The 14958-nt window shown below is 39.6% G+C and overlaps 2 protein-coding genes across 7 annotated transcripts in view; one reads left to right on the plus strand and one right to left on the minus strand.

The window, feature by feature from the left end:
- Positions 1 to 14958, plus strand: part of EFCAB10 (EF-hand calcium binding domain 10) — a 23347-nt gene continuing 8389 nt past the window's right edge. For 3 of the 4 annotated variants that reach the window (XR_003510793.1, XM_027539695.1, XM_027539697.1), the window contains exons 1-3: positions 1 to 150; positions 12895 to 13059; positions 13167 to 13254. Coding sequence is in view for 3 of the 4 variants with exons in the window: in XM_027539695.1 (XP_027395496.1) it covers positions 42 to 150; positions 12895 to 13059; positions 13167 to 13254 (362 nt within the window). In the remaining variant the exon portion in view is untranslated. Of the gene's footprint in view, positions 151 to 12894; positions 13060 to 13166; positions 13255 to 14360; positions 14439 to 14958 lie in introns of those variants that run through there. The other variant, XM_027539696.1, reaches the window with a different exon arrangement.
- The window catches only part of RINT1 (RAD50 interactor 1), a 24754-nt gene continuing 23056 nt past the window's right edge, over positions 13261 to 14958 (minus strand). For all 3 annotated transcript variants that reach the window (XM_027539692.1, XM_027539694.1, XM_027539693.1), the window contains one exon: positions 13261 to 14740. In XM_027539692.1, the coding sequence (XP_027395493.1) occupies positions 14548 to 14740 (193 nt within the window). In that variant the 3' untranslated portion in view covers positions 13261 to 14547. The remainder of the gene's footprint in view (positions 14741 to 14958) is intronic.

Raw genomic sequence — 14958 nt, forward strand, 5'->3', positions numbered from 1 at the left:
CGACGCTGCCTGGTCGCCTAGCAACAGCCCAGCTAGACGCGATGGAGGCCCGCAGCAGCAGGGAGCTCCAAGCCAGGAATTATTTGGAAAAACATCGAATTATGGACTTGCTGACCTATCTTACCAGCGCCCTCCTCTTTTTCCGGCCGGGTAAGTGTCTTGCAAGTGTCTTGCCTACCACTCGACTTTCCGTCCCACACCAAGCGGTCCTCAAAAATTCCTCGTGTAGCCAGCCATCCCTCCACGCGTGCGTCTCGGGGGACGAAGGACAGCTTCCTTCCTGGATACCACCTCCCCAACTCCGCAAACACTCTTTCATGCCTCTCGGCTAGTTGAGCCCTCCTGCTGCCCGTTAACACTGTGGCTTTCAATTAAACAAGACTTAACGCAACGGCCTCTTTGTGCCTGCCTCTTGCCAAGTGTGGCGGGACTCTGGCCGGTGAGGGTTGTCGCAGGTGGAAGAGACGCTCCGGGGTTCATCCCTTAGTACTTTGTGACTGGGCAAGAGCCTGAATTTCTTTCCCCTCTTCTGAAAAATGGAGACTATAATAGTACCGATCTTATGGCAACGTGGAGAAGATTAAATGAATAACGTATAAATCATCCTTATGTCTGCAACCAACAGATGTTTCCAGTATTACCCCTGCCCTCAAAGAGTTTTTAATCTGGTAAAAAACAGTTGATAGGGTAGAACAGAAGGATGTTTTTGAGACAGATTTTTCTGACATTTTTAATACACTCGATCCCCATATAAAGTTTGAATCATTCATATAAAGTTTGAATCATTTCATAATTTTTGTGTGGCCTGTAAACTTAAAAGTTATGTGTAGGTGAAAATGAGTTGATGTGCTTCTCCTCAGGGTGGAGAATGGTAGCTTGCCTCATATGGAGTTTCCAAAATGCCAAAATTGCCTATTTGCTTCTGTATAAGGACATGTAAATAGCCAACATTCCAGTTTTGTCAAAAACCACCCAACCAGTATGGTCATGTATAGGGTGATCAAGTTCTTTCTAATTGTTTTAAGACAATAAAGCAGTTAAAAACTCTGCAACAATTAAAAATAGAAATTTTTTAAAAATACAAAAGGAATGCACTTTTTAATGCACTGGGGAAAAGTTGCTATCAAACTAATTTTTAAAAACCTACTTTTAAAAAAAATGACTACTGTCTCTTGCTGGGTTTTGGTAATAGTGGTGAAAATAATCTTTTGCTTTTAGAGGCAGATGTGTGTGTGTGTGTGTGTGTGTGTGTGTGTGTGTGTGTGTGTGTGTGTGTGAAAACTTCAGAAATAGCAGAAGTAAAACCAATAATCACCATTGTGCATACACCAAAAAGACAGTTTGCAAACCAGGAGGACTCAAACCAGAACAAGGAATGAGGCTCAGAGGTTTATTGTTAGAAAGCAGTGTATTGTGGTGAGAAGGCAGTAACTGTTTATTCTTCACAAAAATTGGTTAGAATATTAGCATCTTCGTAAATGATAGGGAATAGGTTAATGGTTACCTCAGATCAAACTTGGGAAAGTTTAAATTTTATGCTTATGCTTTCCAGAGGCAGAAGCAAACAATGACCCAGGTCAAGTTAATCTTGCAGAAAAAGCTAAATTAAGCTTTGCTTGTATGACTTAATTGGTTTTGTCTGTCCAGGGAATTTTTCAAGACTGGTCTCCAATTAATCTTGATTTTAACAATCCACCTCCCCACCCTGCCTCCTGCTTTTGGTCGTTCTCTCTTTGGGCTTAAAAGTATGACCAGCCAATATTACATTATCCTCCGTTACCCTCATTAATGTAGTCAGGCTGAAGAATCACATACACACCGTTTGCATTAGTTGAGTCCTTAAGTGGGAGAGCCATGTAGTCGTGTTCATCTTTCACAGGGTTATTGTTGATTTTGTCTGGTTGTTGGTTCCTGATGGATGCCATTTGGCACGTGAGTAGCTGGCAACAGGCATTTAAGACTCGAGAGTATACAACACACTAGAGAGGTCAATATGCTAACTATAAGGAAAATAATAGCCAAGGATTGAAAAATTGTCCAGAGCAGAGATTCCCAGGAGCCAAGAATTTAACAAGTTAAATAATTCAAATGGGTTATAACTAGAAGTTTTTTAAGTTTTACCTTTCTAAGTCTACCAACAGGTTTTTTTTTTGTATTATGTGCCATTAGTTTTAAGTTATTTATATAGGCACAGCCTGGTGTATCAGCAACCATGTAGCCTCATGATGCCTCAAAACAGGATGAAGTGAAGATGTTTTATTTCAGGAAGCCAGTGTTGCAGGTCAGAGAAGGCAATGGCACCCCACTCCAGCACTCTTGCCTGGAAAATCCCCTGGGCAGAGGAGCCTGGTGGGCTGCAGTCTATGGGGTCGCTAAGAGTCGGACACGACTGAGCAACTTCCCTTTCACTTTCCACTTTCATGCATTGGAGAAGGAAATGGCAACCCACTCCAGTGTTCTTGCCTGGAGAATCCCAGGGATGGGGGAGCCTGGTGGGCTGCTGTCTAGGGGGTTGCACAGAGTCGGATGACTGAAGCGACTTAGCAGCAGCAGCAGCAGCAGCAGCAGCAGCAGCAGCAGCGTTGCAGGTGAACTTTCACCTCAATGAGGCCTCCCTGTGCTGTGAGCCATAAGGTAATTTATAATTTAACAAGACGCATTTCTATGGAAACAAAAGAAAAACAAAGGCTAATAGTCTGAGCAAATTATACATTCAGTTTCTGCGTTAAAGAGAAGCCATTTGAGAACATTTTTAGATTTGAGTTCGAAGCATCTCCAGATGGTGTAATGAGGCTGGCAGTTACAGTCCGATGGATTTTCCTGGCTTGCAGTTTGAATGTATCTTGTGACCTTCTGGGTGGCCACATAACAGCAGGCCTGCAGGTTGCCCACATATGAGCTGTTGTGATTTCTCTGAGGTTTATATCAAGTTGTACAGCTTATCCAAAAGATATATTCTATTTTCCTTACTACTTTTCATACACTGTTTTTTTCTTTCACCCTTATTGTTGCTAGCAGTTTTATTTTTACATATGAATTATAAATTTTAACTATTTGTTAAAAAAAAAATTTTTTTAACTATTTGTAATCTTTGCTTTCCAGTGAAAACTAGGAAGCAGGCAATTGTGAACTATCATATGTTAATATCCTGTAGTGGATTAGCAAATTTATAAAGACATAATCATAACATATTTTTTAGAGACATGGTTTTTTACTATACCATTTGTAATGTGGCAGAAGACATATTAATAGACCCAAATATCTTCTGTCTGTCTGTAAAAATTAAAAAGCCAAAAGTAAATAAACTTATGTTTAGCAGTCAATGTCTTAGTACATTATCTTCTCTGGAAATGATCTAGATATTCAATGAATGTCATTATTTAGTTTAACTTAGTATAAACTTTACATTTATTTAAAACACTTGCCTTTAACAATTATACCTGGATTATCTTAAAGTTCAAAAGCATCAATTGAACATTAAGATAATCCAGGTATAATTGTTAAAAGCAAGTGTTTTAAATTGATGCTTTTGAACTGTGATTTTGGAGAAGACTCTTGAGAGTCTCTTGGCCTGCAAGGAGGTCAAACCAGTCAATCCTAAAGGAAATCATCTCTGAATGTTCTTTGGAAGGACTGATGCTGAAGCTGAAACTCCAATACTTTGGCCACCTGATGCGAAGAACTGACTCATTGGAAAAGACCCTGATGCTGGGAAAAACTGAAGGCGGGAGAAGGGGACAACAGAGGATGAGATGGTTGGATGGTATCACCAACTCAATGGACATGAGTTTGAGCAAGCTCCGGGAGCTGGTGATGGACAGGGAAGCCTGGCATGCTGCAGTCCCTGGGGTTGCAAAGAATCGGACACAACTGAGTGACTGAACTGAGTTGATCTTAATGTTACTTGCTGGCAAATTCTGTAACAAATAGCATGAGCTTATTTGACTAGTAAACCCAGATAGAAAAAGTTGTATGTTTGCCTTACATTTAATATTGACTATTCTGAGAAGACATGCTTGTTTTTATTAAACCAACAAACTTAAACAATAGCTTTTATTTATCAAAGATCATTTCATTTATTCTAGATCATGTGAACTTTAAAATCATGTTTGTTTCTATATTTCTGAGAGTTTAGGAATGCTTAATTAATAAGCTCTAATTTTTTTAGGGCTTCCCTGGTAGCTCATCTGGTAAAGAATCTGCCTGCAATGTGGGAGACCTGGGTTCAATCCCTGGGTTGGGAAGATCCCCTGGAGAAGGGATAGGCCATCCACTGCATTCTGGCCTGGAGAATTCCATGGACTGTATATTTCATGTAGTCACAAAGAGTCAGACACAGCTGAGCGGCTTTCACACATTACATCAATTTTTTAAGCCAGTTAAATTGAATTTTTTTTTAAATTAATCTTGGCAGTACCATCTGAAAGTAATAGAAAAATGCCACATTTACATAGACATACATATACATAAACATAAACAGGCAGACACAAACAGAGATCTTATAGCCTTCATTAAATTTTAGCCATATCTCAGGTACTGTAGGGGCTTCCATCATAGCTCAGTTGGTAAAGAATCCGCCCGCAATGCAGGAGACCCTGGTTCGATTCCTGGGTTGGGAAGATCCCCTGGAGAAGGGATAGGCTACCCATTTCAGTATTCTTGAGCTTCCCTTGTGGCTCAGCTGGTAAAGAATCCACCCACAATGTGGGAGACCTGGGTTCAGTCCCTGGGTTGGGAAGATCCCCTGGAGAAGGGAGAGGCTACGCACTCCAGTATTCTGGCCTGGAGAATTCCATGGACACTATAGTCCATGGGGTCGCAAAGAGTGGGACAGAACTGAGCGACTTTCACTTTCAGGTGCTGTAGGGGCTTCTCTTGTGGCTCAGTGGTAATGAATCTGCCTGCCAGTGCAGGAGATTCGGGTTCATTCCTTGGGTTGAGAAGATCCTCTAGAGAAGGAAATGGCAGCCCACTCCAGTATTCTTGCCTGGAGAATCCCATGGACTGAGGAGCCTGGCAGGCTACATACAGTCCATGAGTTACAAAAGAGTTGGACACAACTTAGCAACTAAACAACAACAACAAACAAGTATTGTAATACAAAACTCCAAAGAATAGCTGGATCCACACTGTAATTCTGACAGATAAACTAAGATTACCTGCTCACATGGCCCGAGGTTTCTCACTAAAGAGTTTTGATTTGCATGCTGTGCTATGCTATGCTATGCTATGCTAAGTCGCTTCTGTCCTGTCCAACTCTGTGCGACCCCATAGACAGCAGCCCATTAGGTTCCTCTGTCCCTGGGATTCTCCAGGCAAGAATACTGGAGTGGGTTGCCATTTCCCTCTCCAATGCATGAAAGTAAAAAGTGAAAGTGAAGTTGCTCAGTCGTGTCCAACTCTTAGCGACCCCATGGACTGCAGCCTACCAGGCTCCTCCGTCCATGGATTTTCCAGGCAAGAGTATTGGAGTGGGGTGCCAGTGTCTTCTCCGTTGCATGCTATAAGGATCCTATTAGATTTTGGAGTCATTTTGTCTTTTAGAAGCTTCTGCATACCAACCAAAGAACACATTTCATTGTCTCTGAGAGGTTTGGGATTCTCTTTTAAGGGTGCCCCTTAAGTGGATTTACCTAAGTTAAAATTTTCCCACAGTAGCCACCACAGTTCCAGAAATGCACACACGTGTGTGCACACACACACATACACATTCACACCTGTTCCCAGTCACTCTCATCTTCCCAATAAAGTTAGAACACAATTTGGATATAATCAGTGTTCAGAATTTACATTATTAGTATTAGGCAGATATCCACAACTAATCCATGTAGTATGTTATGACTATATTTCCTTTGTTTTTTTCCCCTCAAGCTAATAATGCTACATTTTAAATGTTTGCTTCAGTTTTCTGTGTAATTAACACTAGCTCACCCATATGCTCTTTTTTCACAAGTACAGATCTCATCTCATTACATTCATCTCATTTACATTCATCAGGTCATCACCATCCCCACCCCCCCCACTCAACCCCCCTGCTCCAGTCTGGACTGACCGCTCACCTGCCCTGCTATGCAGTAATTATCCAGGGATTTCCCTCACTCGCTGCATGGGTGTGCTCTTCAGTTTCCATCCAAGCCCTCCTAATGGCAGAAGAAAGGCAACTTGTACCCTTAGCGTCTGAGACCTCATCCTGATACTGCATACCAAGCTTCTTTGAAGTCACTTGTTTTAGCTGAAATGAATGTTTTGTTCTCCTACAGATACATGAATGTCCTTCCTTATGCACAGTTTTGCTTTCAGCAGTTTTGGTTCCCTGCAGTAAGCTGCAGTATGAAAATATTGAATGGAAAATTTCAGAAATAATCAATTGATGTTATAAATTTCACACTCTTCCGAGTAGTGCTGATGAAACCTTGAACCATACTGCCTCAGCCTCGAATCGTCCCTTTGTCCAGCCTGTCCACCCTGAGTCACTTAGTAGCCATCTCAGTTACAGATTGATGGTCACGGGACTGCAGTGCTTGTATTCAAGTCACCCTTTTTTTTACCAAAAAATATTTACAGATTTTACCGAATACTGGACCCAAAGCACCAGACCAGTGATGAAGCTAGTTTGGGTACGCCAAAGAGAAGCTATAACTGCTTCCTTTAAGTGAAAAGGTGAACATTCTCAACTTAATAAGGAAAGAAAAAAAGTCACAGAGTGCTGAGGGTGCTAAGATCTTTGGTAAGAATGAATCTTCTCTCCATGAAACTGTGAAGAAGGAAAAAGAAATTCCAATTTTATTGTTGTACCTCACACTAAAGAAGTTACAGCCACAGTACATGATAAATGCTTAGTTAAGATGGAAAAGGTATTTGTTGTTGTTCAGTCGCCAAGTTGTGTCCAACTCTTCGTGACCGCATGGACTGTATACAGCACGCCAGGCTTCCCTGTCCCTCACCATATCCTGGAATTTGCTCAGGTTCATGTCCATTGCATTGGTTTGTATAATAAGGTATTTTGAGAGAGACCACATTCATATAACTTTTATTATGGTATATTGTTAAAATTGTTTGATTTTATTATTGTTGTTAATTTCTTACTCTGCCTTATTTATAAATTAAACTTTATCATAGATACATGTATGTATAGGAAAACACATAGAATATATAGGGCTCAGTACTGTCTGTGGTTTCAGACATCTATCAGGGGTCTTGGAATGTATTCTCCATGGATAGGTAAGGGGGAAACATCATATATCCATTTCTTTTTCACTTTTTTTTTTTTTGATGATGAGTTTTTTTAAAATTTTATTTTTAAACTTTACATAATTGTATTAGTTTTGCCAAATATCAAAATGAATCCACCACAGGTATACATGTGTTAAAAAATATTTTTTTAGGTTTTTTGGCTCTGCTGGGTCTTCATTGCTATGCCTGAGCCTTCTCTAGTTACAGAGAATGGGGGCACTCTCTAGGTGTGTTGCACAGACTTCTCATCGCAGTGGCTCCTCTTGTTGTGGGGCACAGGCTCTAGGTGCTTGGGCTTTAGTAGCTGCAGAACGTGGCCTCAGTAGTTACAGTTCCCAGGCTCTGGAGCACAGGCTTAGCAGTTGTGGTGCATGGACTTAGTTGCCCAGTGGCATGTGGGATCTTCCTAGATCAGCAGTTGAACTGTGTCCCCTTCATTGCCAGGTGGATTCTTAACCTCTTGGCCACCAGGAAAGCCGCTCCATTTCTTAATGTGTTTCCTATTATTCACTGTTGTAAGAATGATGCTCCTACAATAGTGAATAAGAAGAAGCATATTTACTATTGTCTGAATGATGCTTGGGCTTCCTTGGTGGCTCAGATGGTACAAAATCTGCCTGCAATGCAGGAGACCTGGGTTCAATCCCTGGGTGGGGAAGATCCCCCGGAGAAGGGAATGGCAACCCACTTCAGCATTCTTGCCTGGAGAATCCCATGGACAGAGGAGACGGGTGGGCTACAGTCTATGGTGTCACAAAGAGTCGGAGATGACTGAGCAACTTACACACATATGAATGATGCTCAGAAAGAAATGGTGTATCTTTATCTTGGATTTTTGCAAAGCTCCTGGCATTATGATATGTATCTCAGTTTGAAAACCTTGGAATTGTAAGGGAGTTATGGAAAATAAGACAGGACAGCGTGGCTGGGCTGTTACTGTTGTGACAATACATCCATGATCCCATATCCTTGATCCTCAAATTATGGAATCTCTGAAAGCCAGTAGATTTTCATAACTCATTTAACAGCCAAATCTGACATAACCTGAATCATTTGGTAAGAAAATCTGGCCTTTCCTAGGCTGTATTGGGAAATACAGCCTCTAACTGGGCAGCCCTTCCCAGTGGCAATTCTATGCTGTGGAAGGAGGGAGTGTAGGGGATAGCATTAAAGGGGATAGCATTAAGGAAATCAGAATTTTTTTTTTAAAGTAGTTACCCAGGTAAGGGCTACTGCTTAGGAGTGGTGAAGATAGGATGAATTTGAGAACTATCAATAAAGACTTGGGAGAGAGCCTCATGACTGACTAGGTTTGGGTGTAGCAAATGCTTCTCATGTGAGTTAAGTGTGGTAGAGGCCAGGAGCTGTGGAAGCACACTGCCTAGGTTTATACAGACTGTGTGGCCTCGAGCAAGTGACACTTGGGAGGAGGAAATGAAGTTAGCCACAGAAAATGCTTAGTGTAGTACCAGGCACATGGTAAGGGCTCAGTAAATACTATTAGTATTACAAAGTTGAACTTGAAGTTTGTGTCCCTTGAAAAACTGATCGTCATCATCAACTGTATGTATGTAATTCAGGTGGTTAGTAACATTTGGCTCTTCCCTTTGTGTTTTAAAAAAACATATCTTATTATATATACTTCTGTTTACAAGCATTTTTCAAAACATTTTTAGAAGCAGGTGGAGTATAAATTATAGACTCCAAACATGGTGGTGCTAGTGGTAAAGAACCCGCTTGCCAGTGCAAGAGATGTAGGAGACCTGGGTTCAATTCCTGGGTTGGGAAGATCCCCCGGAAGAGGAAATGGCAAGTCACTCCAATACTCTTGCCTGGAGAATCCCATGGACAGAGGAGCCTGGCGGGCTATAGTCCATGGGGTTGCAAAGAGTCGGACATGACTAAAGCAACTTTGCACTGTTAAGTGGAAAATTCTGAAAGAGATGGGAATACCAGACCACCTGATCTGCCTCTTGAGAAACCTATATGCAGGTCAGGAAGCAACAGTTAGAACTGGACATGGACCAACAGTCTGGTTCCAAATAGGAAAAGGAGTACGTCAAGGCTGTATATTGTCACCCTGCTTATTTAACTTCTATGCAGAATACATCATGAGAAACACTGGGCTGGAAGAAGCACAAGCTGGAATCAAGATTGCCAGGAGAAATATCAATAACCTCAGATATGCAGATGACACCACCCTTATGGCAGAAAGTGAAGAGGAACTAAAAAGCCTCTTGATGAAAGTGAAAGAGGAGCATGAAAAAGTTGACTTAAAACTCAACATTCAGAAAACTAAGATCATGGCATCTGGTCCCATCACTTCATAGGAAATAGATGGGGAAACAGTGGAAACAGTGTCAGACTTTACTTTTTGGGGCTCCAAAATCACTGCAAATGGTGATTGCAGCCATGAAATTAAAAGACGCTTACTCCTTTGGAAGGAAAGTTGTGACCAATCTAGATAGCACCAACCTAGATAGCATGTATTAAAAAGCAGAGACATTACTTTGCCAACAAAGGTCCATCTAGTCAAGGCTATGGTTCTTCCAGTGGTCATGTATGGATGTGAAAGTTGGACTCTGAAGAAAGCTGAGTGCCGAAGAATTGATGCTTTTGAACTGTGGTGTTGGAGAAGACTCTTGAGAGTCCCTTGGACTGCAAGGAGATCCAACCAGTCCATCCTAAAGGAAATCAGTCCTGAATATTCATTGGAAGGACTGATGCTAAAGCTGAAATTCCAATACTTTGGCCACCTCATGTGAAGAGCTGACTCATTGGAAAAGACCCTGATGCTGGGAGGGATTGGGGGCAGGAGGAGAAGGGGATGACAGAGGATGAGATGGCTGGATGGCATCACCAACTCAATGGACATAAGTTTGAGTGAACTCCGGGAGTTGGTGATGGACAGGGAGGCCTGGCGTGCTGCAATTCATGGGGTCGCAAAGAGTCGGACACAACTGAGCAACTGAACTGAACTGAAGCATTTTCAAAACATTTTTAGAAGCAGATAGAGTATAAATTATAGATTCCAAGTATAAGCATTATAGCACCCCATGTAGTCTAAAGGATATACAGCAAGAAATCTTAGTAACACAGCACGTTCCATCAGCATTGTTTATTCTATCCTTAAAAAGAAATATAATGAACTGAAATTCAAACATAGATGTTTTCTGATTTTGAAATACAGTTAAGAAAGAAATGACGTAGATTGCATATGTGATTGCATTAGTAGCCTATTTGCTGCTATAGTGTATTCAAAGTTTCACCAAAAGGCAGTATATTAGATTAAAAGTTCACCTACTTCTATTTTCAACACACAAATTCCAAGGAAGGAAATACATGGAGGAGAAACCTATGTAGTTAAGAGAGATTAAAAAACATAACCTATCACAGTGAATGGACTTTATTTGATTACTGATTTTTAAAGAGCATTTATAATTTATGAAATTTGTGAGACAACTGGAAATTTGCATAATGTCTGGCTATTTGCGAATGTTAAGAATTTTGTTGGATGTATAAATTGTACCGAGATGACAGTATTGTGGTAACATGAAAAAGAAAAAGGAGTCCCTCTTCAAACAAATGGTGTTGGGAAATATGAGTAACCACATGCAGAAAAAGGAGACTGGACCCCTGTCTTAACACCATTCACATAAATTAACTTGAAATGGAGTAAAGACTTAAACCTGATACTGTAAAATTCCTAGAAGAAAACATAGGGAAGAAGCTCTTCGACAATGGTCTTGGCAACGACTTCTGGATATGAATGACACCGAAAACACAAACAACAAACGCCAATATCAACAAGGAGATTAAATTAAACTGAAAAACTTCTGCACAGGGAATTCCCTGGCAGTCCAGCAGTTGGGACTCAGCGCTGTCACTTCCAGGGACCCAGGTTTGATCCCTGGGTTGAGGACAAAGATTCCATAAGCCACATGGCACAGCCAAAACAAACAGTGGAAGCCCTTCTGCACAGCAAAAGAAGCAACAGAATGAAAAGGCAGTCTGAGAAATGGGAGAAAATATGTGCAGATCATATAGATGATAACAAACGAACAATCTGATTTAAAATGGGCAGAGGAACTAGAGTTTTTTCCTAAGAAAGACATCCAAAGAGCAACAGGTACATGAAAAGATGCTCTGTATATTACAAATCATCAGGGGAATGCAAGTTAAAACCTCAATAAAGTATCAACTCACACCTGTTATAACAGCTGTCATGGGTGGGCCCTGAGGACATTGGACTAAGTGAAATAAGTCAGAGAAAGACAAATACTATATGGTATCACTTAAACGTGGAATCTAAAAAAGCCAAACTTATAAAAACAGAGAGTAGAATGGTGGTTCCCAGAAACTGGCGGGTGAGGGACAGGAGAGATGTTGTTTAAGGGTACAAACTTGTAACTAGTCGATAACTATAAAGTCCTGGAGATCTAATGCACAGCATAGTAATTACAGAGAACAATGCTGTATTATAAGCATGAAACTTGCTGAGACTAGATCTTAATTATTCCCTTCACAAAAAAGCAGTGCTCACTGTGTGACGTGATGGAAACATTAACTAGTACTACCATAGCAATCCTCCTGCAGCTTAGATGCACAACACCAACAAGTTGCACACCTTAAACTTACACAATATGTGTTATATCGCAACCAAAAAGAGGGGGTTCTAATCTTTTAGAAATGCACACTTACATATTCACTAATGAGATGATTACTGTGATTTACATAAACACAAGAAGAGGGAACTAGATGGGATCATGGTAAAATAAGACCAGCCACAAAATGTAACAGTTGAAGCTGGTGATGAGATCATTATGCTTTTCTACTTTTATAGATGTATGAAATTCTTAATGACTTTGGCTTTCTTTTTTTAAGAATCTATCTCCCGGGATTGAATGCAGTGATGGGGCAGGTGAGGCATTCCTCTTCTAAGCCACACCATGTCTATACTTCTTTTAGCTTTATTATCACAGCTTCCCTACATTATTTCTACAGAGTGAATTGATCTTGATTTTTCATATTTAATATTGTTTAGATGAAAGATAGCCTATGTATCTAAAATACTGCCCTTATATTAGGATTGAACATTTATGCTTTCTAACTGGAGGACTATATTAACCTAAATGTTTGTTTTTGAAAATCTATTCTTTACCCTTTCTTTTAGTTGATCTTCATTCCTATGTTATGCACAAGTCTAATCTCTGGACATTTTTTTTTTCTGTCTTTGGTTCCATCTCTTGATTTTTATTTTTTTAAATTATGAAAGTATGATTACATTTATAGAGACTTGGAAAATACAGAACAAGGTAACATAAAGTTCCACTATAACAATTATTAAGTAGATGAATTAAGTTTTTAGTTGGGAATTTTAATATCAAACTCTCAGAAATTACTAGAATGAATATACAGAGAAGTTGAAGGATACAGTAGACCTGAATGGACATTTTTATTCAATCATCTGGAGTAGAGCACTTGTGTATATAATTATTTAATGTTCAATGTCTTGCCTTTCCTGTAAGCAAGGCCTATATTCCCAGTGCCTAGTACAATACTTCAAACATAGGTATTTAGTAATTGTTACCTGACTATTTCCATTTATGACAGACATATTTTAATTTCTTATCAGAAAGCATTGGAACTATTCTTTTACAGAAAGACCAAGAGAGTATTTAATATCTATACTGGAACGGCTGAGAATTGCCAGACTATCAGGCGTGGCTCTCCCTTTCTTTATGGATAACTCTAATATTGCATCTATGTTTGAGATGCTGGACTCCTCGAATAAAGGATCCATATCATTCGTACAGTATAAAGAAGGTCAGTATCTTTTACAAACTGAGGTAATAATTTGTAGTCATTACATAAGTTTCCCTAGTTGAAACTAATTCTCACTTTATAAAGTTTTCTTTTTTCTTCTCTTATAGCACTAAAAACCCTGGGTCTGTGTACTGCAGAGGAAGTTTTAAAAGATGATGGACATGGAGTAACTTTCGAAAAATTCAGGAATGAAGTGTAAGCTTATTTTTAAATGACTTTATTTTATGTAAATAATGTGGCATGATGTTGACGTACAATTCATACATTTTAAAACAGAGGGTCCTACCTTTTGATAGAAGCATTTCATTCCCTGGAAACTTTCAGCTTTCTGTCTAGAAAGTGAGGACAGGAAGGGCTGACAGCAGTCTCTAAGCCTTGGGGGAGGGGAGGAAGGGGATGCTGGGGTAAGGAGGTTCCAGAGGCCGCTTCATTCTGTTCTCAATGGGAACCCCCAGCAGTTCTCAGAGAATGAGATAGAGAAGCGTCAGCCAGCCAGAAGAACTAACAGAAAAGCTTTAAGCACAATATACTAGTTGGAAAATCTCTGTATACAGAGTAATGAAATTTTTCTCAAAATGATTTCTCACACAGTAAATGTTTATCAGGAGTACAGGCTGCATGCCAGCCTGACAGTTTTGGATTTGAGGTATTATAGCATGAACAGTATTAACTAAATGCTAAGTCAGGAAATAAAAAACCATGGGAATGAAACTACTTACAGAAAGAAGCCTTTAGCTAAGCTAGCTCAATTTGTGTTTAAAACTCTAATTTAACATAGTCCAAGGCCAAGGAAAAGCTGGAAGAAAGTTTTAAGATTCTCATCTCATTACTTACATAGATATTCAACAAAAAATATTTAATTACATTCCCTACCTCAGAGCAGATGGCAGCAGCACAGTGTTCCAGTTAAAATGTTTCATCCACAAAGCAAAGGTTGCCCACTGTCACATGGAATGGAGCTAGGAAGTATTCTAAATAGAAAGACATTTGTGGAAAGAGAGCAAATTCTATTTCAGTCACCATCGCTTGTGTTTTCTTATGGGAAACAGTGAATTTCCAAACTAGATACAGGAACTTCAATTAAAAACATACATTTTAAAGTGATTTTTTTAAAAAAATTTATGTTATGTTAGATTACCTGCAACAGTCTTTTCTAACTGGCAAAAGAAATTAAAAGTTGACTGTAATTTATTATCTCTGCTTCTGTATTTTATTTAACAGACATGGTCACTGTGTATATTTGTAAATGGAATTACTCTGAGTTTTCGTGGCCTCTGAGCTTTCTGTTTTTGTTTTCTTAGGAACAAGAGGACTCAGGAAATATGGTCAGCATTTTAATACCACTCTAAGTCCCAGATAATAAATGATTCTATAAAGTTTTCAGTTGTCCAGTTTCATTAATTCAGAACTTCAGCATATAACTTGAAATCCAACTGGCTTCCTTTTTGTTAAAACAAAAAACAAAAATCCCAAACGAAAAAAGACCCTTTATTTTCCAGTGTTAGGCCAGTTTGTCCTCAAATTAAGTAGAATCTCAACATCTTGCTGAGCCAGTTTATAAATCCCAACTTCATTTAGTGCCGCTGTGGCAGGAGGTTGCCCTGAAGTTGACTGCAGGACATCTCTCAGAAGTAAGGCAGAACCAACATTCAAATTCAAAAGAATACAGGCTTCTTTTACACTGTTTAAAAAAAAAGAACAGGAAGGAAATGAGATCTCCATTATCTATATCATCCTATATTGTCCTGTAATGATGTCATTTAGAAAAACTAAACAGCTACCCTGCATTGCCAGATCATAAGCCCTCTGTAAAACTATGGATTAACTATTTGGCTCTTTCAACATGTGTTGACTGTATATGTACAGACTTTATATTTCATTAGATTACTATAAGGTAAA

Source organism: Bos indicus x Bos taurus, chromosome 4 (genome assembly GCF_003369695.1).
Source record: "Bos indicus x Bos taurus breed Angus x Brahman F1 hybrid chromosome 4, Bos_hybrid_MaternalHap_v2.0, whole genome shotgun sequence".
Classification (NCBI taxonomy): Eukaryota; Metazoa; Chordata; class Mammalia; order Artiodactyla; family Bovidae; genus Bos; species Bos indicus x Bos taurus.